At 52.0% G+C, this 26850-nt stretch overlaps 1 protein-coding gene across 2 annotated transcripts in view; it reads right to left on the reverse strand.

The window, feature by feature from the left end:
- NOL4L (nucleolar protein 4 like) overlaps positions 1-26850 on the reverse strand; it is a gene marked incomplete at both ends in the record, with an annotated part of 120343 nt that overhangs the window by 38015 nt on the left and 55478 nt on the right. For both annotated transcript variants that reach the window (XM_084246810.1, XM_084246809.1), the window contains 2 exons: positions 16207-16316; positions 26288-26399. In XM_084246810.1, the coding sequence (XP_084102936.1) occupies positions 16207-16316; positions 26288-26399 (222 nt within the window). The remainder of the gene's footprint in view (positions 1-16206; positions 16317-26287; positions 26400-26850) is intronic.

Genomic DNA, 26850 nt, shown 5'->3' on the forward strand with positions numbered 1-26850 from the left:
CCCTCAGTGGACGACAGAGAACTGTGCTCCCTCTGCACGGTGGCGCAGGCAGGACCAGAGAGGAACAAACTGCCCCTCCTGCAGGCACGCTCAGTGGCCCTCACAAACTGGTTGATGCTGTGTGATTCTATTTACATAAAGTTCCAAACAGGCAAAACCAATTGGTGCCATGAGAAGTCGCCCTTGCTGGGAGGTGGTGGCTGGAAGGGACACAAAGGGTCTTTGGGTGCTGATGATGCTTTGTTTCTTGACCTGGGAACTGTTCACAGGAGGTGGATTCAGTTTATAAAAATGTACTGTGCTGTCTACTTAATGATAAATGCTCTCTTCCAGGTGCGTGCTACATTTCAGGAAATGTTTGAAAAATTGAAAAAGTCAGGCCTCCCTGGTGGCGCAGGGGTTAAAGTCTCAGTGCTGTCAAGCTATCAGCAACCACTGCAGCTTGATCCCTGGCCAGGGAGCTACCCTCATGGTGCAGCAGACCTCTCCCGACTCGCCTGCTGCTCCCCTCAGCAGTGTATTTCAGTCAATCCATCTGTTCTGTTCCCTGCTCTGTCTCTGGTGAATCCTCTCACTCCCTGCACCTCTGGCCTAGACCCCAGTTCTTGTATGCATAAATATATAAATTTTTTTTTTAATGTGAGGAAGTCGAGGTTAGTTATCATGGCTGAACGACCTGGAGCTTGATGGAAGCAACTACCGTGACCCACTCTATACCAGGCACCTGTGCTGGGTGGTGGTATGTGTTACCTTATTTAATCAGCCAAAGCCCGGGGTTGCTATTGCCGTTCTGCACGTGAAGAGTAGGGGAGGAAGATTAAATGACTCATCCAGTCACCCAATAGCGAGGGAACAGGCACTCATAGGCCGGCGGCTGCGGGGCTTGAGGCAGGGCGTGTGGGCGCCCAGAGTGCACTGTGGGCCCTGCAAAGGCGGGGACGGTGTGGCGTGGTGCCCCGCTGGCCTCCACCAGAGCGAATGAGTCTGGCATCGTGGGGTCAGAGATTTGGAGGGGGAGGCAGGAACTGGGAATGGGCTTGGGCTGCTTGGAGGCATTTGGCTGCTGGCTGGACCCCAAGGCTTCTCTATGCAGCCCCTGGGGGAGGCTGGGCTGGGCTGAAACTCTAGCTGCTTCAGTGATGATGGAGGAGAGCAGAGGCCCCTCAGCTGTCAGATGCTAACTTACTCTCCTCTCAGGAAACCCCAAGAGAAAGGGGCAGGTAGTACTCCCCTTTCCTCCCCTATATCTCTGCACGTGACAGGGCCTGCACGTGAGTGTGGCGGGGGAGTAACAGCCAAGGATTTGGGGGCAGGGGGGCGAGCCCTTTCTGGGGCCTGGAGTTATGTTTGGTGATCATCATCAGGGTGGAGGGGGGAGACTTTTGTTTGTATTCAGACCTTTCCCTAGGGTGACCTCGGGCCAGTGACTTCATCTCCCTAAGCCTGGGTTTTCTCAACTCTAAAATGGGGCAACAGCAAAGAACCTTGTTTCTGAAGGTGGCAGTGAGCTTCCATGCAATGATGCAGGATGTGCCAGGACCGCCTCAGACCCAGAGTTTAGCTGTGTTAATAAAGATGGTAATGTTAAAAAAAGCCAAGAATGAAAACTACAGCCACAGTCCACCAATGTTTCTTGGTCTCCGCTCTGTGTTGGGATACGACCCCATGGCACCAACTGCAGTGGGGAGATAAAGCAGACCCAGGCCTGCCGGTCACAAAGCCGAATGTGCCGCTGCCACAGGGCACTGGGCCTGCCCCACCCTCACCACCCTCACCAGGGCTTTCTCTTCTCCCTCCCCTTCCCTTGGGAAGTAACGGCACCAACGTTGGAGGGAGCAGGGCTCTCCCTTCTCTCGAGCTCTGTGTCTTCAAACCAGTTAATTAAGATCTCTAAAGCTGAGCCTCAGTTTCCCCAGGTAGTCTGGCACCCACAAGGCCCCCGACAATTGGACCTCCCTCCCTCCTCTGCCTCCCTTTCCCTTCTTTCCAGCTTCTTTGCTCTTCTTTTCTCCTGCCCAAACCTTTGGCATCTTAACACTCAAATGCACTCTTCTAGCTCAGCTGATGGTGCCCAGGCTGGCAGATACTACAATTCACCTGCAACCCAACAGGGCGGGAAAAGGAGATTCTTTTCTTCCCAGCCTCCATTGCAGCTGGGAACGGCCAAAAGACCCTGTCCGGTGAGATGCCAAAAAAGGTCTGCTGGCCAGCTTCTGCTTTGTGAGACTGAGTTCACCTACCCCTTCCTATCTCCATCTTGCCTTGGATGTGGGCAAGATGGTTGGAGCCATAGCAGACAGCCTGCAAGCAAGAGATAAAGGTCAAGAACGTCTCAGGCGCCAGCCCAACCCTGCAGACATGAGCACAAGAGCGGTTCCTCCACACTTCTTGTTTCAGGAGTCAAAGTACTTCGTGTTTTGCTCTTCAGTCGATTGGGGTTTTGCACTTGTGGTCTCAGCCAGCCCTGACTGAGTCACGGGGCTCCCGTGTGTGAGTGGACCGGACAGCAAGGAGCCCACCCCAAGGCGGCCCTTTCTCTAGAGTGTTGACTCCTTGCAGAGGCCCAGCAGGAGGGCCATGCCTGGGCCTGAGGGCTGTGGTGCTCAGGAGCAGACAGGTACCTACTTCCCTTGCCTATGACGCCACAGGAGGGCAAGACGCAGAGGCGGCCTTGTAGGTGTCCCTGGGTACCACCTGAGCCACACAGTGCTCGGGTTAAAGAGTATCTTCTGATTCAGTCCTATTTTTTCAAGAGGCACCTGGAGCCATTCCAAACATCCAAGCCTTCAAACAAGCAAGGGGCTGGCAAGGCGAGGGCTCTGTTACTCATTTCCACCAAGGAGGATACTGCAGGAGGGAGGGGGTGCCCAGCCTGAGGCCAGGCTGCTGTGGTCATGCTGGGCTGAGGCCCTGACCATCCCAAAGCGCAGGGCTATCCAGGCCCTGTTATTGGGGTACTGTAGAAAGAGGGGGCCTGGGGGTGGGAGGGGCAGGTGGGCCAAGCTTGGGACCCATCTCCCAGGGAGTCACTTTGAAGAGAGGCGACCCTGTCAACGGCAGACCTGCGGCTGACCCCACCCGGCTGACCCCACCTGTCCCGGCAGACCTGTGGCTCACCCCACGCTACGCCTGGCCCTCTGCCCCAACCCGCTGCTGCCTCCACCCCCAGACCTTTAGTCTCCTCTATCTGGACAGCCTCCCCCCTCATCCACAGGGCGGCCCACCTATCCTTCAGGCTTGGTTTGGAGGCCCCTCTTCACCGAGGCCTTCGCACCCAGAAGTGCTGGCTGCTGTCAAATGACCATGTTCTGGTTCTGTCCCCAACATTGCACTTTTGTGAATTTTTTTTCTTACTGACTTGTCTTATCACCTCGCCGGCCTCTGAGTTCTCCAAGGGTAGGCGCCTTAATTTGCCTTTCTCTGCTGTACCCTAGTGCTCGGAACAGTGTCCAGGACGTAGTAGGAAATGAAAATGAATTTTGAATGAATGGAGAAAGAAATTTTTAAAAAACTAAACAAATGCAGGGTCACAGGGAGGGCAAGAGCGGGAAGACTGACTGCGCAGGAGCCAGGAGCCCCTGGCTTCCCTAGCTGAGGGGGAGGGAGAGGGGGTGGTATTGGCCCCCTGGGGGTCCACGCCCAGTCACCCTGAGCAAAACAAAGCAGCCGCATGGATTCACACGCAACACTGTGCCCTCCCACCCTGAGAGGAAAAAAAGGAGGCCCGTTAATGAGGTAAACACAATCATAAGCAGGAAAAATCTTGGCCATGCTTCTTGAGTCCACCCGAAGCCATTATCTCTAATTGATCTCCAGACATCAGCTGCTGAAGCGTCTGCAACCCTCCTGCATCCTCCAGGTCTGGTTACAAAGCCCTGGCCCACCCACCCACTGAGTGGGGTCAGGTCTCTTGGAGCAGCTCTTTGCTGGGGTGCCCGGACCTGTTTGGGCCCCACAGGAGAAGAACTGGGCTAGCCAGAGTCAGGCGGGTCAGAAATCTGTGTAAAGCCACTACTGATAAATGCCCAGCCACCAGGTGCTGAGCTGTCTGCATTTCAGTGCCTGAAGCGGAAGGCTGGACAAAGCCGCCCAGGGTCCCACCCACAAAAAAATGTGACAAAAAACCAGTGAGGGCTGGAAAGTGCCCTGCCTGAAATGTCCCACTTGTTCCAGATGAAAGAGTTGGGCGTTTCTGAGAAATGGAGCTGTGGATTTAGTCGTTAAAAAAAATAACAAACAAAACAAAACCAAAAAGCCAACAGGACTTAGTCACAGGACAACAAGGCCTCCTGATCCTCAGCAGGCTGGGTGCAGAGTTGTGGGGAGAGAGGGGGTCACAAGGTCGGCGATCAGTTCAGTGACCATCTGGATGTTTTGAGCTGCTCCTTCCTGGCCCAGCCCGGGAGAGATGCCTCCTTTCCTGTTGGACCTCTGGTCCTCACACACCAGCGGGGGGTAGCGGGGGGTAGCCTTGCAGGGCTGGTCTGTAGCCAGAGCTCTGAGACAGAGAGCCAGAGCTGCTGCTGCCCCCCCTCATTTACGGAGACCCAGGTAGCGCTCCTGACCTCGCGCTGGCTTCTCCCTTGACACAGATAAAGCATCTCCAGGCCAGCCCTGAATGCAGGATTCTGCTCCTGGCACCAGGCAGCTCTCCTGCCTGCACCAGTAAATTATGGGCACTGCTTGCATCCCTCTCCCCGCCCCCCCACCCAGCATAATGAGGTTGAAAGGCCACCTCGGCTACCTCCACGAATGGGGGTGGGTACCGCAGCCTGGGAAGGGGACTGGGCCTTTAGGAGCTAATGCGGACAATAGCCGCTTAGGTTCTGGGTATTTACTGACTCCATCAGGCAACTGACTTTGGAGACAGGATGTCAGTTGTTTTGGCTTTTCTTTTTTTTCCCCCTACACAGCTTCAGGGAAGCAGGAGGAAGAAAGAGGCATAGACCTCTCTGAGCCCAGGCAGCCCTGGAAAAACAACGGAAACCTTTATTTTCTTTGAGTGTTTGGAAACTGAAGCAAGTTTCTAGAAAGCGGCTGAGGATGTTCAATAATATATATTGATCTCTAAAATAATACCCCATAACAAAAAGGCTTGATAATGGACTTTCCTCTCCCCTCTTTGTCCTCTCAAAAAAAGAGGTTTCCAAGAAAACTTCCTCCCTCAAGTACAGAGATAGATGCTTTACTTTGCTGGACAACATCCTTAGGAGGATGGCAAGGCCAGCCTGCCCACATCCACAGCTCCCTGGGTCAGTGCTGGGGTCCTGCTATTCCTCACAGTCATCCCTGTTTGTCAGGTGAGCAGAAAGGCCTGTGGTGTGTCTTAGCTTAATGTTGATGTGGTCAGATCAACAGGGCCTTTGAGATATTTTCCCCACGCCACGAAGAGGATGCAAGCATTTTTAGGTATTAAATAGTATTTTTCCAAATGCCTTTTTTCCAAGTCAGGAAAACTTTTAAAAAGGACAAGGGGGGAGGGGAATCCCTCCCACCAGGTAATAAAACATTAGTCTTAATACTTTAAACAGTATGATGTTGGTGCACGAACAGCTAGCAAGACCGATGGACTGTACAGAAGTAGGTTCTGTTTCAGATGGAAATTTTGTAAATTAAAAAAGTGGCATCTCATATCAATGGGAGAAAAAAATAGACTCTTTAATAAATGATGTGGACACAAAAAGATAAAACTTTTTTATATTCCCAATCTACCAGACAAGCTTCAAGGGCTCAAAGATGAAATACGAGAAATGAAGACATATATATTTTTTGCTGTCAGCTGAGAGGGCCTAAAAGGACACCCAGTAGCAACAAGCACACCTCGCACCCAGATTTTAGTTTCGAATAATGCTTCTTCAAGCAAAGGAATCAGTTCCTTGGAGAATGGCTGATGCTAGATTGGGCAGGGAAAATATAAGATAAAACTGGAGCATCTTTTAGTGTCAGAAAGTCAAGAAACAGAGCCTTCCCTGGTGGCGCAGTTGTTGAGCGCTGGGCTGCGAGGCTGCCCGCAGCCTCTGCAGCGCCGGTTCGTTCCCTAGCCGCCCGTGAGGGTCCCACAAAAAAAAAAAAAAAAGAAAGTCAAGAAACACCAAAATAAAACCACAGTGACAACCTACAAAAATATCCCCCTAAAAATACCCCAAATATTCACTATGGGCGGCAGTGGAGGGGGGGGTAGGGAAAGGTCAACAGTGCAGGAGCCAAGAGCTCTTGTTCCTGGTGTCCAACGATGGAACCATTTGAGCATGAAATAAATAGAGTGGTACTGCATCGTAACCCAATGTATAAAATAAATAGCAATATAAATAAATGATTGAATTAAATAAATGTATAAATGAGGAAGGAAAGACAAATCTCCCATGCAAAAGAATTCCAAATAATGTATGCAGCTACTTTTCCCTCAAGGAGAGAAAGCACATTCCCCACTCTTAGGTGTGGGCTGCACTCAGTGACTTCCTTCCAACGTCCAGTGTAGAGAGGTGGAAAAAGAGTTGCTGTACAGTAAAGAAACCTGACAAACATGATCTTAGTCAGGTGTGACCAAGGCCAACACCAACAGCCATGAATCACGCTGACAGTATGCACCCTTGATTGGATGCGATAAAAACAGCACGCTGTATCTGTGGTCTTCCTCCTAAGAACCCATAACCCAGTTTTATATTGAGAAAAATACCAAACAAATTCCAAAATCCTACAAAGTATGTAACTGGTACTCCTCAAAACTGTCAAGGTCATCAAAAAACAGGGAAAGTCTGGGCCTCCCTGGCGGCCTAGGGATTAAGTCTCAGCGCTATCACCACTGCAGCCTGAGCTCCATCCCCTGCCAGGGAGCTACCCACATGGCGCAGCAGATCTCTCCTGTCTCACCCGCTGCTCCCCTCAGCAGTGGATTTCAGTAGATCCGCCTATTTTGCTCCCCACTCTGTCTCTGGTGAATCCTCTCATTCCCTTACCTCTGGCCTACACCCCAGCTCTTGTATACATGAAAAATTAAAAATAAATCTTTAAACAAACAAACAAACAAACAGGGGAAGTCTGAGAAACTGTCAGAGCAAAGAGGAGCCTAAAGAGACAGTACAGGGCCTCCCCGGTGGCGCAGCGGTTGATCGCTGGGTTGGGAAGCTGCCCGCAGCCTCTGCAGCGCCGGTTCGATCCCCGGCTGCTCCTCGGCCACAGGAGGAGGGTCCCACATGGCGCGCAGACCTCTCCTGCCACCACTGCTCCCCTCAGCAGTGTACTTCGGTCCTTCTGCCTGCTCTGCTCCCCGCTCTGGCTCTGGTGAATTCTCTCACCCTCCGGTGCTTCTGACTGTACCCAGTGCATGTATAAATAAAAATAAAATAAATCTTAAAAAAAAAAGTTTTTAAAATAAAATAAAAAAAAAAGAGACAGTACAGCTCAATGTAATGCTGTGTTCTGGATAAGACAGTGGAGGAGCCGGAAAAGGATATTAGGTTAAAAACTAAGGAAATCTCAATAAACTATGAATGTTAGTTAATAAAGATGTATCCGTAGTGGTTCATTAAATGTAATAAGCGTATCATACTAACGAAAGATGTTGATAATACTATAAACTGCGGGGGGCAATGTGGGGATACTGTACTGTGTTCATTTTTCTGTAAATCTAAAACTTTTCTATATATAGCCTAAAAAAATAAAACATGAAAGTGCTAAAAGAAAACATGGAGGTGGTGTGGAATTAGCCTTTTAAAGACTCAAATGCAGAAGCCATTAAAGGAAAAAACTGACACATTTGAATACATAAAAACAAAAATGACAAAACACTATAAGCAAGATAAAAACTTAGACGGTTGGAAAAAGGAGGCAATGGCTAACTCCAGGGAATCAAAAGAGAGGAAATGTAATCATGGCATGCTAATTGACTTAGCTATGAATAATAGGAATAGAGTCATAATGATATAAATAATGATAGTGATTTATCTAAATAGAGAGATTCAGACATACTGAAGGATGGAGGGAAGAGAAATAAGTATGTTTATGAGAAGGGATAACAGTGTAAAATACCTCCTTCTGCAAGAAGTTAAACAATCAAAGGAGTCTAGATTGAAAAATCAAGAACTAAATGTAAACAACAAAAGAACTAGAAGTATTTGCATGTTATTTAGAAACAGGAGGTAAAGCACTAGAAAAGTCAAAGACAGGAAAGAAAAGAGGCTGTCTCTGGAGAGTAGAAATTGAAGTGGGGAGGTCAGAACAGAGTGCTGACTTTCAAATATGTTCTAATAATAAAAATAAGCACAAAATAACAAAATAACAAAAAAAAAAAGATAGCTTTTCTGAGTGTGAGCCCTCCTGAGGTTTTGGGGGAGACTGAGGTGGGCACAGGCAGAACCTGAAAGCAGCTACCCTGACTGCACACCCTCTCACAGCAGAAATGCGCCAAGGATCATTCTTTGCCTGGAGAAATCCAAACAGCCTTGGTCAAGGTCAGTATTTCAGTTGCTTTGTGTTTTTCCTGCTGCAGCACAAACCTTCCACCGTTCCAGGGATTTACTAAGATGGGAAAAGCTTCTCAGATCTTGAAAATGTGTCCAGTGGCATTTCAGGCCTTTCTTGGGCTCTGTGGAGGCAAAGCCAGACCCCCTTGGATAAGCTACATAATAAGTAAGGGGGAGAGGGGAGGGTGGTGCTGAGGCCGGTGCAAGGTGTCTGAGAGGAGGGAGGTGTCTGAGAGAGATGGCGTAAGAAAAGGAAGCCAACATCTCAGCCAGGAAGGTTGGGAGTCAGGAAGGATGGAAGAAGGGTGGGATCTGAGAAAGTGGTCCCAGAATACCTCTGTGAGGGAGTTCGGAGGGGAAGGGGATGAGACGGACTAGAATCGTAGAATCGGGTGGTCAAGGCAGTAAACTCCAGGGAAGGAGGACACCACCCACTGCTGTCAAATTCTGATATCTGGGAGTCGAAGCCAGCACTCCTTGTTCCCCCACAGGTAAGAGCCTGCCCTTCTTCTTGGGGCCCTCCTGAGCAGATGGGAGGTTGAGAGTGTTCATGAGAAATGAAAGCCTCAAAGATGGGTATGGACTCAGTAAAGGAAGAGAACATGCTTAAGCTCTCCCTGCCCCATAACCTGGTCCAGAGGATTAAAAAAAGTGAATATGGTGAGCCAAAAAGCAGAAACAACCCAACTATCTACCAGCAGATAAATGGATAAACAAAATGTGATCTATTCCATGTGGTGGAATATTATTCAGCCATAAAAAGGAATGAAGTTCCCTATGAAAAAGGAATTAAAATAATAAACAAGTGGGATTACCTGAGGTTAAAAAGCTTCTATAGAGCAAAAGAAAACACAAGACAATTAAAAAGACATCCTATTGAATGGGAGAAAATATTTACACAACATATAACTGGTAAGGGATTATTTTTGTCCAAGATACATGAAAAAGTCATACAGCTTAACAATTAAAAAAACCCCAGTTAAGGGCCTCCCCGGTGGCGCAGCGGTTGAGCGCTGGGTTGCGAAGCTGCCCGCAGCCTCTGCAGCGCCGGTTCGATTCCTGGCTGCTCCCCGGCCACCAGAGGAGGGTCCCACATGGCGCGCAGACCTCTCCTGCCGCCCGCTGCTCCCCTCAGCAGTGTACTTCGGTCCTTCTGCCTGCTCTGCTTCCCGCTCTGGCTCTGGTGAATTCTCTCACCCTCCCGCGCTTCTGACTGTACCCAGTGCATGTATAAACAAAACAAACGAACAAACAAATAAATAAATAAATAAAACATGCCTCTATTAAAAAAAAAAAAAAAAAAAAAAAAAACCCAGTTAATAAATGAGTGGTAGAAATAAACAAACAATTTGCCAAAGAGGATATCCAGAAGGTCAACAGAGATGTGGAAAAACATTCATCATCACTTCTAATAAGAGAGATGCAAGTTAAATCCAGCAAGATACCATCTTATGCCTGTGAAAAAGGCCTCCAACAAATGCGTCGAGGGTGTGGAGAAGCCCTGTGACACCGATGGGGGGGTGTAGGGTGGTAAAACCACTTTGGAAAAGAATTTGGATTTACCTTCAAAAGCTAAAAAATGGAGGGGCCGCCCTGGTGGCACAAAGGGTTAAGTCTCAGCACTATGAAGCTATCCGCAGCCTCTGCAGCATGCCCAGCCAGGGAGCTGCCCACATGGCGCAGCAGACCTCTCCTGTTGTGCCCACTGCTCCCCTCAGCCATATATTTCAGTCAATCCACCTGTTCTGCTCCCTACTCTGTCTCTAGTGAGTCCTCTCACCAGCCCCCTGCAGCTCTGGCCTGCATCCCAGCTCTTGTATGCACAAATAAATAAATCTTAAAAAATAAATAAATAAATAAAATATTTTTTAAAAAAGCTAAAAATGGAAATGCGGCACAATCCAGCAATACCACTTTTGGTTGTCCATCCAAGAGACGTGAGGCCTTTGACACAGAGCCCCCATGTTCTGCCATGTTCACAGCAGCATATTACTTATAATGGCTGGGACATGGACGCAGCCTGGATGCCCATCACCGGGCAATCGGATCAAGACGATGTGGTATACACACACCTTGGGGTATACCAAGAAAGGATGACATACAGCCATTTTTAACAAGATGGAGGGAATTTGGGTGAATCATGTCATGTGTGGCAAAGTAAGTCCAAACAATAAAAGCAATTACTAGACATTTACAAAGCAGATAATTTGATAATGAAAAACACTTTCAAAACCAGGGGAGGCCAATAAACAACCTGAGGGCTCTGAGGTTAAGAGGGAGGGGGGAGAGGATGGAGGGATGAAAAAAAACAAGGGGTCAAGTCCTGACCCAGGTTACAACATGAACAGACCTTGGACCAGTTGTGCTAAGTGAAGTCAGACCCAGAAGGCCAGTGTAAGATCCTCCTTAAATGAGGTACCTCGGTGGTCCAATTCACAGAGTCAGAAGGTGAAATGCTGGTTACCTGGGATTGGGGGTGACGGGGAATGGGGAATCATTGCTTAGTGATAGTTTCTGTTTGGGGTAGTGAAAAAATTTTGTAAACAGCAGAGTGTTGTACAACATCACGAATATATTTAACTTGGCTAAACTGTATGCTTAAAAATGGTTAAAATGACACATTTTATCAGAAATATAATTTAGGGCAGTTATAAAAAAACCCCAAAACTTGATGAGGAGAGGTTCTGAGACGGACCTTCTCTCAGGAGTGGGGGCCTGGGAAGTCCCCGCCTCCCCCCCAACCCCCACTGAGCTCCTCTCCTGCCCCAGCCCTAGCCCAGCTCCCCAGTGCCGGTGCCGATGCCAATGCAGGAAGGACTGTCATGGCTTCATTTCCAACAAAGGCCCATTTTCAGGATCCCCTACTTCTCTTTCTTCCCCTTGCTCTCTTCTCGCCCCTGCAACCTGGCTCAGGCCTCCCCTAGCCCAGACGCTCTTCCCGCCCCACCCCTACCCTGCTGTGACCTCTCAGCTTCTCACCCAGGACCGCTCTGCTCGCCCCTTTTAAAAGACGCAAGCTCTGAACGACTTGTCAGGTGTCTGGTCCTCTCTCCATTCTGTTTTCTGTCCTGGGTTATAGTTTCGTGGCTTCTGCATTGTCTGCTCTACTAAGAAATGCTCCTTGAGAGCAAGGACACTCTCCTATGCATCTTTATGGCTCCGGTCTCTTGTACAAGGTCATTCTGTTAAATCTCCATTAAGCAAAGGTTGTGTAATAACATCCCCGGCAACAGCCGCCGGGGTCAGAGATTTCCTCCGTGCCTCTCCAGTGCCAGGCCGGGCGCTGTGCTAAGCGCTGGGCTGGCTTTGTGTCACTTCACTCTGGGAATAACTCTGGCTCTGCGAGGTAGGGGAATCAGCACAGAGAGGTGAAGCAATCTGCCCGCACCAGCTCCTAGGTGATGGAACTGGTGCCGCAAGCCTGACTCCAGGGTCTGTGGCTGCGGTGGGGGGGGCTGGAGTCTTGGCGGGGAGCAGTGCTGCTCCACACTGGCCTGCTGAAAGCAGCCAGAGGGCCAACACCGTGGAGACCCCAGGGGCCCTGGGCATTGGCTACCCTCCCTGCAGGCTGCACATGTGTGGGGGGAGGGGGCGGCCTGTTCCCTCCCACCCCACCCATGGAAAACCATGGGCAGAGCGCGGCAGAGGAGAGGGAGGCAGAGGTTAATGGAGACAAGTAAGAGCCTCCATCACACCGGCTTAAACAATGGAGCAGCGCACCACTTCACACGCGGCTGGGAGGACCATTAAAACCATTAGTGGGACATTAGCGCTGCTCCAGGAACTGGTGGGGGGGGCGCGGGGGGGGGGGGAGGAAGGTGCTGACAGCCTTCCTGCTCTGGGCAGAGCGAGGAGTTGGCGGTGTGGGTGGGAAGGAAAAAGAGCTGAGCCTGGGTAGCCTTGGGAAAGTCTCAGAACCTCCCAGTGTCTCAGCTCCGGTTCTATGAAATGAAAGGACAAGTGGGTGCTGTCTCTCTCCTTCCGGATCTGGGCGCGATTTCTACAAAAGGGGGTGTTGGTTCAAACACCACGCTCTCAGGAGAGGTCAGGATAATGTCACCCACCTTGTGGACATCAAATTTTACACGTACCCCTGCAGATAAGCAAGCGTTCACAAGGCAGGATGCCAAACGGCTGCCAAATGATTCTTCCAGCGTTTCCTTAAGCATCGTATATTTAAGGCGGCTCCCAGCTCCCCAGCCAGACAAAGCCCTCGACGTGCTCTGCAGGCACCGAGCAGAAGACACTCTCCCTCCACCCGAGCTGGGTGCCAGACTGAGGGGTGGCTCACCCTTAGGGTTCGAAGGAACACAGCTGCCCCCAGTACAGGAGGGAAGCAGGGCTGGGGCCGTGGTGCAGGCGCAGGTTCAGGGACGGAAAGATCTGAGTCTCATTGCAGGTTAATGCCTGATGTTGGTAAGTGCTGACCGCGGGTGAGTCTCAGCTACAGGATCAGTAAAACAAGGATAATACGGGACTGCAGAGCTAAAAGCCGGGGGTGTAGTGGGTAAAGTGCTGAGCACAGAATGGGGCCACTAAAGGCCCACCTGCTTGCTCTCCTGTCCCTCCTCCTCCCTTGTGTAAGCGCTTCCGAAAGACCCCAGAGTGTTGATTTAGGTTTCCCTGCCTCTCTCTCACTGCTGTGGGGGGGGGGGGGCACAGCCTTTGCTCGGTTCACCAATTCTCCTTGGTACCTGGCTCAGGTGCTCCAATAGACGGATGGAAGGAGATGGCAGGAAAACTAGAGAACCAGCTTATTTGCTAGGTGGAACACCAAGGCAAAGAGGACAAAGAGGCTCTGGAATAATATGGGAAATCTGCATTAGAAAGACAAAGCAGGACCTCCCTGGTGGCACAAGGGGTTAAGCACTGTACTAGGAAGCAATCCCCAGCCGGTCAGGGAGCCACCCACATGGCGCAGCAGACCTCTCCTGTCTCGTCACTGCTCCCCTCAGCAGTGTATTTCAGTAGATCTGCCTGTTCTGCTCCCCATTCTGTCTCTGATGAATCCTCTCACCTGCCCGCATCTCTGGCCTATACCCAGCTCTTGTATGCATAAATAAATAAATCTTTAAAAAAGAAAAAGAAAAAAAAAAAAGACAAAGCAGCCCGTGAAAGGTATACAGCTTGTCCCTTTCCACTCCACGGTTAGAAGGGGGACATGGAAATGTCCGCAGCGATCTGGGTGATGGGATGATGGTGGTTTTTATCACAAAGGCTTTTTGCTTGTTAACTACTGACTTTTCTACTGAGGCCATGTGCCACTCACGTAATTCAAACAAGAAGTATGAGGGAAAACCAAATGAGATATGGAACAGGAGCAGGGGCGTCGAGAAGCAGGGGCCCGGCACTGTGGGCGCATCTTGCACACAGCCTCGCAAGTGGACATGAAGTCCGGGCAGCTGGGCTGCAGCTTTCACGGCTGCCTCCCCCCCCCCCCCCCGCCCCCGGAGTGTGGCTGCTCCCCCCCTTCTGGGAGCTCATCTTATCTGAGAAGGCTAAGGAGAACTCTCCCAGACAGCCCCATTTCAGGAAGTCTTCTTACCCTGACCCTACAAGACAGAGTCATCATCAGTGCAACTAAATATTTCAATTTTAGGGCCTCCCCAGTGGCGCAGCAGGTTGAGTGCTGCACTGTGAAGCTCTCCACGGCCTCTGCAGTGTGGGTTCGATCCCGGCCAGCCGGCGAGAATCCCACATGGCGTCTCAGACCTATTCTGTTGAGCCCGCGGCTCCCCTCAGCAGTGTATTTCTGTCATCTGCCTGTTCTGCTCCCCGCTCTGTCTCTGGTGAATCCTCTCACCCTCCCACACCTCTGGCCTATACCCCGGTTCTTGTATAAAAATAAATAAATCTTTATAAAAAAAATTTTCAATTTTATATCCTTATGAGAGCTGGACAGAGTAAGGGGAAGGGAGGGACAGTCCCATCAGGCTACACTTTCCTACTGTCAGCAAAGTGTGGTCCCTGGCAGCTCTTGGGGTCCATGTCTAAGGAGGGAGGTCCGGGGAGGGGTGGGGGGGGTCTGACTTCCCAGTGTCTTGCAGCTCAAGGATCCCGTAAGTAGTTGCCACATTGAACGAGACCGCAAGAAAAATCTTTTCTCTTTGTGTGAATATTGTTAAGGGATTTTCGTATCACCTAATACCCTCTGCAGAGAAGGACCCGTTTCCCAGTATGTTAATCTGACACACCCGCGGACAGCAAGTAACCTGATTCTGGCCCTTTCACAAGCAAAGCCCACCACCTGTTCATTGTCTGCTGAAAGCAAAGGAAGGAAAATGCTCTGCTCGCCTGACTATTGATTCCTTGGATAGCTAATGCTGGAAAAAAATGAATGATTGGGAATTTTTTTCTCACTCAGAGCTTTGGGATGAAGAGCTTTTCAGCATTAATAAAATATCATTAAGCTGGGTTCTCGGCTACATTAGGGCTGGGCTGATTTTCCATATTGCCCGCATACTGGCCCCCAACACTACGTTGTCCTCCGCGGCATTCTGTGCTCGCAGCCATGCTGCATGGGATGGAGCCGCTTCTGTGGGGAAGGCAGGCCACAAGTTCCTCTTCAGAGGGAGCCAGAGATAATAGCACAAGGAGCCCGACAGTGTGTCCCACGCCAGCAAGCAACTCCCTTATCACCGACACTCCTGCACAGGACAACTTTGCCATTCTGAGCAGGAAGCCCCAGGGCAGCACCATTTCCCCCGACGTGCTTTCTGATTACGAGAGGGCTCTTAGGGATGTGACCATCACAGAACAGACACTCTTAGGTGACACGGGAGACGCTGCGACGCAATGGGTTGAGCGCCCCCCCCCCCCCCCGCCCTGTTATGAGCTGAGCTGGTGTGGGGATGGGACGGCCGCCCCCAGTTCCTCTGTGGAGCGCAGAACTGGGGATGTTCAAGTAACCAGCTCAAGTCCTCAAACTGGGCACCTGGCTGGGGTCTGCATGCTCAGGCTGCCAAGGAAACCAGCTGCAACCACCCAGGGCTGGAAGTGAGACTTTGAATGGGGGAGTAAAGCACAAAGACACGGTGGGTTCGGATGTCACATCAGACCAACGCATGTGAAGCCGGGTGTGGGGATGGCTGCTCTGGCCGGGGTGGCATAGAGAGGGCAGCGCTCACCTAGGCCTTCTTTGGAAGATCAGGCTTCTTGCTTTGCAGAGTGTGGGGAGGCAGGCGAGAGTGGTTTTCTTTTCAAGGCCTGTTTCCATGGCTCCTGCAGTCCTTGGCAACCCAGAGCTGGGGAGTCTTGGACAGCCAGGGACCCCAGGGCTTTATCTCGCCCCGGCCACCCTCCAAGGCCCATCTTTCTGCCTTTCCTGTGCCCCAAGGGTAACAGAGGCTACAGGCAGCAGTCAGGACCCCCTTCCCTCTCTCTTCCTTCTCCCTGGGGAGAGGAGGCAAGTGAAGTAGCAGAAAAAGAGCAGAGCAGAGCACAAGAGTCAAGGTTTGCCCCCTTCACCCCCATACCCTGCTCTTGGGTGAGGTTTGGCAAAGCCTGAGCTTCCTGGGTTTCATGAAGACCTCAGGGGTTGTTCTGTCCAGCGGACCCTCTAACTAGGAGGACATGCTTTCCCTCCCCACTCAGCTTGGACCGCACGGCCTAGATAACCAGGTAAGGGCCTCTTTGATTTCTAGTGTGTTTACACAGGCCGTGGCCCAACATCGTGGACAGAATCCACCACATCCAGGCAGGTTTGGATGCCTCCAGGTGGGATGAGGGGAGACAGGTGCCTTACCTGCTCCTGGGAATTCATCACACGCAACTTCATCTGCTTCAGGTACGTGGAGGTAAGAGGCATGTTGTAATCGATAATCCCGGAGACCAGAGGCGAGGGAGGCTCGTTTTCTGGCAGAAAGAACAAAAGGAAACCCCTTCAGTGCTGTGGGCCACCAGTGGAGCCCCACACACCGCGTGGAGAACTCAGCATGGAGCCTGAGGAGGGACCCAGCCGCAGATGCAGGCCCAGCCACCAGTTTGTGGTCACCGGTCTGTGGCCAGATGTCACAAAACTGGTAGCTCACCCACCATCTCTGGACCACAGGTGTGGCCTGGATTGTATTAAAAATATTTTAAATTAGTGCCAGTGTTTTGAGAGATTTTACATTTTAAAAATCAGGGATTTGGGGGCCTCCCTGGTGGTGTAGGGGTTAAGTCTCAGTGCTATTGCTGGTTGACCTGAGTTCAATCCCCGGCCAGGGAGCTGACCCAAATGGCACAGCAGACCTCTCCTGTCTTGTCTGCTGCTCCCCTCAGCAGTGTATTTCAGTCAATCTGCCTGCTTTGCCCCCCACTCTGTCTCTAGTGAATCCCCTCACCCCCAAACCTCTGGCCTACACCCCAGTTCTTGTATGCATAAATAAACAAAAAGAAATCTAAAAAAAAAATCAGGGATTTGGGGCTTCGTTTGAAAAAGCAGGGTCTGGCCACACAGGCCACATGGCATATAACCAGTGCGTTTGAGTGCCAGCCACTTCTTTCAGACAAGGTGCGAGTGCCCCATTTTTCCACAGTCCCCACCATGTCCTAGTGTGCTGCACACCTTCCCTCAGTGATGATGCTTGAGTGCCCACAACCCCGGCAAAGCCAGCTCTCTTCCTGGTGAACACCCCCCTCCCTCATTCCCCCACAACCCCCTCAGGTACCATATGGCTCACTGGTCTGAGCCAGGCTTGCAGTACCTGCCCTCCCCCATTCTGGCTCCTCCTTAATCACACTGTGAGCAGCACTGTTCATCCCATTTATTGCTTTGTTGTTCTGAAGATCAAAGTAACGCGTGTTCTTTTTGTAGAGCATTTGCAGTGTGGAAAGATGTAAAGAAAAAAAAATTTAAAGCCATAATTGCACCAAGCAGCTTGGCATATGCTTCTGTTTATTTTTTTCCCTGTGATTTCTCTTCCTTCCTTCCTTGATAGCATAATGCATACAGAGAATTATAGTCTGCTCTGGAAAAAAAAAAATGTTTTTTGCTTAACATTTTCTCATAGGCTTTTCTCCCAACATCAAAAATTTGCTCTGCAAATATAATTCCCAAAGTCATGTACCATTTTCTCATAGTTCACGGAAGTCATTCTTCAATTGGTTGCTTAAGTTGTTTCCTATTGGGGACTGTTATAAACAACACTGCAGGGAACATCTTTGTGCATTAATATTGATCTTTATTTCTGATCACATCCTCTCTAGAACAGATCCAAGAAACAGAATTCATGGGGAGAAGGATAGGAATATTCAATAATTCCTGAAATCCCCGGCCAACTACCTTCTGCACAGGCTGCTACAGTAGACACCGCCCAGTCACTGTGTTCTGCATTGTAGGTGCCATGTTGGGAGAGAATGAAAGAATAAATGAAAGAAGCTGGGAGTCCATCACCCCTTTTCCAGTTCAGCTTACCCTTCAGATGTCTCCGACTATGGCCAAGCTCAACACCCTGGAGCAGTCACACTGAAGCTGGGACCCAGCTAGTCATTCAGTCACTCAGGCTGCCCTCCTTTGACTCTGTCTCATCCTCTGCCTGGGGAATAGTCTCGGTGCTGTATTCTCTGGCCTCCTCCTGCCTGCTTCTAAGGACTCCAGGACTTTTACCTACAAGGTTCTCCCTGATGCCCACTCCGGTTCATGGGCTGGAATTTGAGTCGTGCAGAAGAGGGAGTGATCTTTGGACCAAGTCCAGTCTGCCCTCCACCATCACTCATGCCCCAAACACAGGCTGAAGGGGCAGCACATGCCAGGGCCAAGGGGGGAGAACGCAGAGGGTTCTCCGAGGGCGACTTGTTAAACCTATTGCTCCAGAGCCAGAATCTGGCCCAGAGTGGCCTCGGAAACACACACTGAGTCCAAGAACACTGAGACAAAAGGACAGATGCCGGGCGGTTCCACTTAGATGGAGTATCTAGAATATTCACATCACAGAGACAAAAAATAAGATCGAGGGTGTGGGGGACTGGGGTTGAGGGAGTAATGGGAAACCATTGCTTCATGGGCACACCGTTGACGAGGTGATGAAAAGGTTTTGGAACTAGACAAAGGTGAGGGCTGCTCAATGATGAGACTAATTCACGCCACTGGATTATATAATAAAAATTTATTAAAACGGCAAGTTTTATGTTGTCACTATTTGGCCACAAGAAAGGTAAAACAGGCCTCTGCAAACAAAGGGTGAAGTTACCCAGTGGGGACAAGGGATTCCTGCTTGGCAAGGGTAAGAACAGCCCTGCAGAAAACAGGGTCCCTGCAGACCCATCCCAGGGGACCAGTGTGCCATTTTGAGGTGGTAAACTGGTGGTGACTAGACAGTGTGAGTGACATTTATTATAAAGTTTTATAAAACTATGGAACTTTCGGGCCTCCCCGGTGGCGCAGCGGTTGAGCGCTGGGTTGCGAAGCTGCCCGCGGCCTCTGTGGCGCCGGTTCGGTCCCCGGCTGCTCCCCGGCCACCAGAGGAGGGTCCCACATGGCGTGCAGACCTCTCCTGCCGCCCGCTGCTCCCCTCAGCAGTGTACTTCGGTCCTTCTGCCTGCTCTGCTCCCCGCTCTGGCTCCGGTCCTTCTGCCTGCTCTGCTCCCCGCTCTGGCTCTGGTGAATTCTCTCACCCTCCCGCGCTTCTGACTGTACCCAGTGCTTGAATAAATAAATAAATAAATCTTTAAAAAAAACCTATGGAACTTTGCTTTGCTTCTTATTTTTTCCATTGTTAAGTGGTCCTTTATTGAAACATGTTCCTTTGCAGCTCTTAACTGGCAGGGTACCCCACCCCACTGTTGTCGATGCAGGGGCTGAAAGGTCCCAGGAACTCTTCAATAGTGTCGGGATCTTCCAGCTAGAGATGGTGCCGGCAGCTCTCCTCCCTGCTACCTGTGACTATGCAGGTGTCTGTCTTTTATTCCTTCTCCTTTTCCTAATAAACTCGTCCTTTTAAAATGTAAAAATGAATGAATGCATGCATGGGGGAGGGGCGAGAGAAAGCGAGGAAGGGTGGGGAGGGTGGGAGGGAAGGGAGATCATCAGCGGCACATCTGCTGGGCTACGTGACAAGCTCATCTACAGTGATATTTCTGAGGAGGGTGGAGAGAGGGCACTGGCCTGGGTGGTTTGATGGAGGATGAGTGGAACACGTGCTTATATAGGGGAGTAAAAATGTTTAACCCCAAAGGGCCCCCCTGGTGGTGCAGGGGTTAAAGTCTCAGCACTATCAAGCTATCAAGCTATCTGCAGCCACTGCTGCATGAGTTGATCCCCTGCGAGGGAGCTACCCACATGGCACAGCAGACGTCTCTTAACTTGCCCACTGCTCCCTTCAGCAGTGTATTCCAGTAGATCTGCCTGTTCTGCTCCTCACTCTGCTCTGGTGAATCCTCTCACCCCCAACCCCCACCTCTGGCCTGTACCCCAGCTCTTGTATGCTTAATTTTTTTTAAAAAAAAGTACCTCCAAAATTGTAATAAATAACCCAGTGGGGAAAAAATAGACCCAAAAACACACAGAAATGGTGAGATTTCCACTGCTGCTTCCTGTCTCACAGCAGTTCCCTGAGGGCGCTGATGAGGAGCAGAAGCTGAGGGCACTGTCTCTACCTGGCCCTGTCCTGCATGGCCAATTTCACTGTTGTGCTCTGACCCTTTGTCACTGCTTGCCTTGGCGATGTCATCACCAATATTTTTGGGGGACAGACCCAGGAGCCCAATCTTGGGAGCCAAGGCAAATGTGGCACTGGCTTCTCCCAGTGCACCTCAGGCACAGGGCTCTGGTCTCGCTGGGTGGAGCTTAGGGAGCTTGGTGGAGGCGGCCAGTGCTGGGTGAACCTGGACTCCCCAAACCAAAGGAGGCTGCACCTTGGTCTCCTCCAAGCCAAAAGCTGCTTTGCTTTTTACAGCTAGGTTGTCACATGCAGAAATTTTGTGTTCTTCGTAGCAGATTTGTGCTTTTCAAGGAAGAAGTAAATGTCAATAATAAAAAGTCTCAGCGATTGGCTTGAAATGGGCCAACCCCCCCTCCTTTTTTTTTTAAAGGAAGTTCCTCTTGGGGCCTCCCTGGCGTAGGGGCTAAGTCTCAGTGCTATCACTGAGCCTGAGTTTGATCCCTGCCCAGGGAGCTACCCACATGGCGCAGCAGACCTCTCCTGTCTCACCTGCTGCTCCCCTCAGCAGTGGATTTCAGTAGATATGCTTGCCAGTTCTGCTCTCCACTCCGTGGGGAGCCCTCTCTGGTGAACCCTCTCATTCCCCGCACCTCTGGCCTCACCCCAGTTCTTCTACATAATAAATAAATGAGTCTTAAAAAAAAATTCCTTTTGGTTCCGTGACACCAATGCATATCAGTCCCTTGGGCTCAGAGGGCTGGTACTGGGGGCGGGGGAGGGGGGAGATAATGTGCTTTTGTGTCCTCACGCCCTCTTCTCCTTCCTGCCCCATCTCAACCCAGACTTGACGCTTTAAACCCAGGGGTATGTGGGGACCTGACGCCACGAAATCCACAGGGCTGGATGCAACACGTGAGACAGACATTCGAGTGACGACTTGGAGACCGTATCACCCCCGAGAGGCGCGGTTCCTGTTTCAGAGGCTGTGTCTCCAGACTGACAATTCTGCTGCTTCTGTTTCATTTCCGAAAAGGCAGGGGCTTGTCTGGTGAAAAGTTGTTGGGCAACATGGGGCATGAAGCCACAGCTGACAACGAAGACTTCACTGGCGTCCCACGCGTGCAGTGGTCCACGAGGCTGGGGGCTGTGTTCTTTCACTGGGGTCACCCGAGTCCTGCGGGTGCGTGACTGCTTACGAGAATGTGCTAATAAAGCCGGTCACAGCTTGGTTTAGAAAGGTACAAACAGAAACAATGGCTAGGATGCGTTCTCAGAAGGCCGGAGGAGGGTCTTCCTTGGCTTGTTCCCTCCCCAGCATTTTCACAGACGAGAGACTGCTTCTGGTGCCCAGAGCTGAGTCGGGAGAGCTGAAGAGAGGCAGGTGCCCTGTCTGGGGAAGCTGGGCCACCTCACCCTCCCGCCCTCTCCACCCGCCCCCACCCGTCTCTCACACACACACACACACATGCACACGCACACGTGCGATTGGTGTGCAATGAAATGCTTGAGTCTGCAGTTCCAGAAGTGAGAGTTTCGCGGGGAGGAAGGACCAAGGTAGGGGGGGACACTACAGGTGAAGGAATGTGTCAGGGAGCCAGCTGCTGCGGGGCAATGGGGGGGGTAGGGGGGGTGGAAGAGGTTGGGGGTTGGGGGGGTGGGGAGGTGGTCAGAGCTCAGAGGCACCACAGTGAGGATTCAGGCAGGTTCTGGTGGTGGGGCCCAAGTTCTGGAGATGACTAAGTGGCTTGCACTGAGAGGATCCGCTTAGTAGGAAAGAGGTGAGCAGTGGGGGCCAGTGGGGGCTCCGTAGGGTCAGGTGCTCAGCAACATGACAAATGCCAGCACAGTGGACACATGAACAAGGAAGAAGTCACTTTCCTTGCCCCCTGCTGTGGTCAGCGCATACAATGGTCACGATCAGCCACTACAAATAACCTGATTCCACTGTGAGTTGGGAGCTGGCAAGGGTCACAGAGCAGAAATAATGCAGCAGGTTGCGGGTGAGGCAGAGGAACCACCCAAAGACTGTTTCAACACTTGTCTGCCAAGGAAAACTGAAACCAGCCCAAGTACCAGACCTAGCTTTACAGGCCTTGAAAATAACCAGTGGCCTGGAGTTTACCTAGGCAGAGCAGGGGTTGGCACGGGGAGGGGGAAACCTCAGCTGGGCCCCAGTGGCACTCATCCACCAATGCGCGTTTCAACTCAGGTAGTGGCCCTGGCTCCTCGGGGTGGAGCGCTCGGTGGCAATTCTTGTGGGTTTTCACCTACAGAATGGAAGAACCCTGCAGCCCGGAGACACTGGTAGCTCCTGGGTGCCAGGGGCAGGAGCTGTCCCAAGCAGGGGAGGAGTTCAAGGACGTGTGCATGCTGAAATCCTGAACTGGAGGAGCCACGAGATCAGTTGGCCTGTCATGGGGTTCAGATTTGGAAATAGAGATCTCAGCCTGGGGCTGACTCAAAGGGTGATGAAAAAAAGCCTTTCTTTCCCAGGGAAGTGAATCCATGCTCACAGCACTGGTGGGTGTGCATCGGGGCGGGGAAGGAGGGGGGCCTGCGTAGAGGCAGGCTTTGTGCTCAGCGGGGTGGGATAGACGCTGAGTCCATCAGAGCGCTGAGGAGCAGTAGCTCAGAGGGCTGGGGAGTGGCTCTGGCCGGCTTTGTGGGGAGAGGCTCTGAATGGGGCTGGTGTTGAATCACTCAGCTGGGAGCTACTGAGCTCTGGCCAGATGCTCCCGCTTGGTGCTCCCAAGACCACCAAGAGGTGGCCACTGGTATTAATGCTCCCATTTTACAGATGAGGCTGTGCAACCTCCCCACAGCGACACGGTGAGCGAGCCGAGAGCGTCAAGAGAGGTCAGGCCAGCAAGAGGGCCAGCCCAGGAAAGGCTCTACAGGGGCGGGAATGTGATCACGTGGGGGGGGACAGGAAGGAGGTGTCTGGAGGGGCCAGGCATGGGTGGGGGGGTTCTGGAAACCATGTGGAGGAGTCTGCATCTGATTGCAGAGTGGCTGCCACAGAGCGGATGGCTCTGTCACTGGTGAAGGGACCCTTCCGCAGCTGACATGCATTGGCCACTGCTAACTCAGTACTTTGTTGTGTCAAACAAAACAAAAAACCCGGCACAACCCGGTTCTTATTCTCTGTCCTCTCCCCACCCAGACGTGCTCAGGGTTTGGTGGAAGAAGACTGTGGAGCCAGAAGGCCCTGGAATTTCCTATCCTCAGACTTCCTGATCCTCGGCAACCTCCTTTGTTTGTGCTGCTGGTGCTGGGGGAGGGCACAGGACTGTCCGGCCCCACACTCTGCCGGGGACAAACACCAGGCAGGGGAGGCTGCTTTGCTTCCTTTCTTTCTTTCTAACACGAGGCCAGGAAGCGAGGCATTCTCCCAGCAGCCTCCCGAGAAGTCTCCATCCTGTTCCCTGTGCCTCTCCTGCCCCACCTTCCTGGGGACAGGAACAGGGCCCTGCCTCTGGGGCCCAGCACAGGCTCGGCTTTCCCTGTAGGTCGGTGGGAGAGGGAGGAGGGAGGGCTGGCAGGGGTGGCCCTGAGAGAGCACGTGGCTGCCGCATCCAGGGAGGCCAACATGGCCGCCGAGATAGGATCTCCAGGCGCTCAGTCCAGGCAGGAGAAGGGAGACCCTGCCAGCTGGCGAGGATGGGCAGGCAGTGATGCCGCTGGCCATTAAGCAGACAGGAGAGTCTTTTCAACTGTGAGGCTTTCTACTGGCAGTTCCAGAAACCAAACCCTTCCCGTTTGCCCAGTGTCCAGGTTGTGGACCCAGGGTGCTTGCCTGATTGGGGTGGGGGCACACTGCTGACTGGGGGTTTCCCTGGCAGTCTTGTGTCTAGTGTGACATGGGAGGGCCAGGCCGAAGCTCTCCCGGCACACACTGCACCAGGCACCTACACTAGCGCTCCTTTCAGTCACTCCCATTTTGCTGATGAGAAACAAGTCTTGCCTTCTGGGAGGCTCTGGCCAGGTGATTTTTCCCTGACACTGCTTCATGCCTCATTTCCCCAACTATAATCAGGACGAATAGGCTGCTCCACATGCTCTTGGGCGCTGTTACGAGCAGGTGGTGCTCAGAGAGGTCCCCTCATCTACCAAGGGACACACAGCAAGTAACAGAGGCACACCCAGGCCGGCTGTACCCCAAGCTCTGTCTCCTACCCGCTCTGGGTCTCCTCCTCGCCTTGCTTGGGGAAGCCGCGACTGGGGACAGAGAAGTGACATTCCAGGGGGGAGTATGCCCCTGGGGAGAGGGGCCAGAACCCCCGGAGCTGGTTTATATTCCAGGCGGCTCCCCGCTTATGCTCGCTCCCTCTCTCCTCCTCCCTCTTCCTCCCTGGAGCCAGGGCATGGTGGGGGCAGCACTGAGAAAAATCAGGCTGTGGCCTGGTGCCCTCCTGGCCATGGCCACATGGAAGCCCACAGAGGAGGAGGATCGCAGTGGCCCTGGGCTCACTACGGAGCAGGGGAGTCGAGGAGTGTCCTTGACTCCACTGCAGAGCAAGGGAGCAGAAGATGGAGCCTGGAGATAAACCCAGAGCAGCCCACAATCTCAGCCCCTCTCGCTTCACCTCTGTTCCCCCAGGCTAGTAGCTCTGTGCCTGCCTCTACCAGTTGCTATGGAAACAATCAGGCCAGAACTGGAGGGGACAGGAGCTGGGTGGGCAAGGGAGGGCACGAGCCCCCGGGGCCCAGACCCAGCAGGGAAGGCCCTCCTGGCCCACCTGCGTGTACCTTGTGCCATCTTGACCCAGGAGTTGCAGATACTCAGCCAATGTCTGACCACGCATGGAGCACTATGTCAATAACTGCAATGGCCACAGCACTCTCCTACACGGGAGCCTGGTTCTGGGTACAGGGATTGACCCTCAAATCCCACCAGCGCCCTGAGAAGGGTACTATTAGTAACCCTAACTCACGGATGAGGAAACGGAGACACAAAATCATGTCAGCACACAAGGTCGTTGAGCCGCAGAGCCAGGACACCCATCCCCCCAGCCCAGGCTGGAGCCCCTGCCCTAGGCCAGGGACCCAGCGCACAGGAGGGAGTAGCTGGATTCAGTCCCTTCCCTCCTTCTGCCGTAGCTTTCCCGTGAGCCCCTTGCCACAGCCGTGGTGTAATGGGCAGGAAGGGCTCCCCACTTCTGGACACACAGAGCCCACGTGAGCCACAGACACCCCAAATGAGAGGAAAACCCCATCCGACGCCTATGCCACAATTCCTTTGTTTTCATCTCCTTGGTTTCCTTGATTTCGCCTTCCCCACATGTGGAAAATGCCACTTAACCGCCACTGAGTCAACGGCTCCCACTTCACTCCAGGTCTGTTCCCATTTGCAGGTAAAACACCCACTGACTTCAGCAACCTTTGCAGACCTGACGCCCAGGAGCAGGCGAGAGGCCTGATAAACCGCCCACCTGGGTACCATTGCTCAGGGCGGCGTCATAATCATACCAGCCGAATGTATTGGCCTGTCTCGCTGTGCGAAAGCCACCTGCCAACAGATGGGCCCCAGATTTAGTGGAGGCCTCTGGGGATGAGCAGGTTGAAAGAATATGTGTAGGTTGGCGGGGCGGTGGGGGTGAGGGGGAATAAGGGTCCTTGCTGCATCTCACTGGGCAGAGCAGAGCTGAGGGTCTGGATATTGGACCAAGTGATCAACTTTGGCTGGTCACAAGGGCTCTGGGCATTTTAAATTCCAGCCAATCTTTTAAGATTCCCTGGATGTGCAGAAAGGAAACAAACCCGTCGGGAGAACCTACTACTACCACCGGCGGGTGTTGTGGCTGCAGGGCAGAGGGGAGGCTGTGCTCCTGGTCTCATGAGATCTCACAGCCGGGTCAGCAAGACCAGACCCCCTGGGGTGGAGTCAAGGGTGAGACTCAGGGAGCAAGAATCACAGAGCTTCGAAAATGGGGCACCGTGGCCATTTCTGTTTGGAACCTCAGAGGGAGAAGAGAGTCTGGCCTGGGCCTTAAAGGGCAATAGGAAGGTACTGTTGGTCTCTAACTGAAACGTGTCATTTTAAAAAAAAAAGGTAAAAAGCAAAACAATGAACCCAAACAAGGTTCTCTGAGTAACCCCTGCACCCACACTGGCCGCTGGGGATTGTGGCAACTATTGGACATGCACATATTTGTCTGTGCTGGTAAGGGGAGAGCCTTCTAGTGGGGGAGCCCCTCCCTGCACAGCCTCCCCAGGTCCCCAGCAAGCCCGCTGTCCCCCTACCTTTGGGCTCCAGGCCATTGGAATTAAAGTGCATCCTCTTCTGACATTCCGTGCAGCTCATCAGGAACCGGGTCACAGCCTCTCGAGGAAGGAAGGCGTAGGTCTCTGCAATCTGGGGGAGAGAGGAGGCTCGCTCGGCATGTGGCTCTGGGGGGAGGCTGCTGGCTCATGGGTCACCAAAGGCTGTGCTTTGGCAGCAGGCTCCTGGCCCTTGACAGGAAGGGTGGGGATTCCAGGAGGGGAGGGCAGGTGTCCTCCATTCTGAGCCATGGAAATGAGTCAGTACTTTGGTCCAAAACTGTTTATTTCTAAAATTTGAATACAGGAGCTTAAAAATTGACAAAGCAGAAAACATTTCAACAGTGTCTAGTCTTTAACCTATGTTCTAGTAAGTAATATTCCTCTTGGAACATTTTATTGCAGCTGCTGAAAAATGAGCTTATAAACCTTGCTCCAGAGTAAGATAAAACAATTTTCCCTCTTAGAGATGGATAAACTGAGACCCACATATAAATCTACTGACTCTGGGGCCTGTAAACAGAACCCCGGGTTCTCCAAGATAT

Source organism: Talpa europaea, assembly GCF_964194135.1.
Source record: "Talpa europaea genome assembly, chromosome: 11".
NCBI classification, from domain to species: Eukaryota; Metazoa; Chordata; class Mammalia; order Eulipotyphla; family Talpidae; genus Talpa; species Talpa europaea.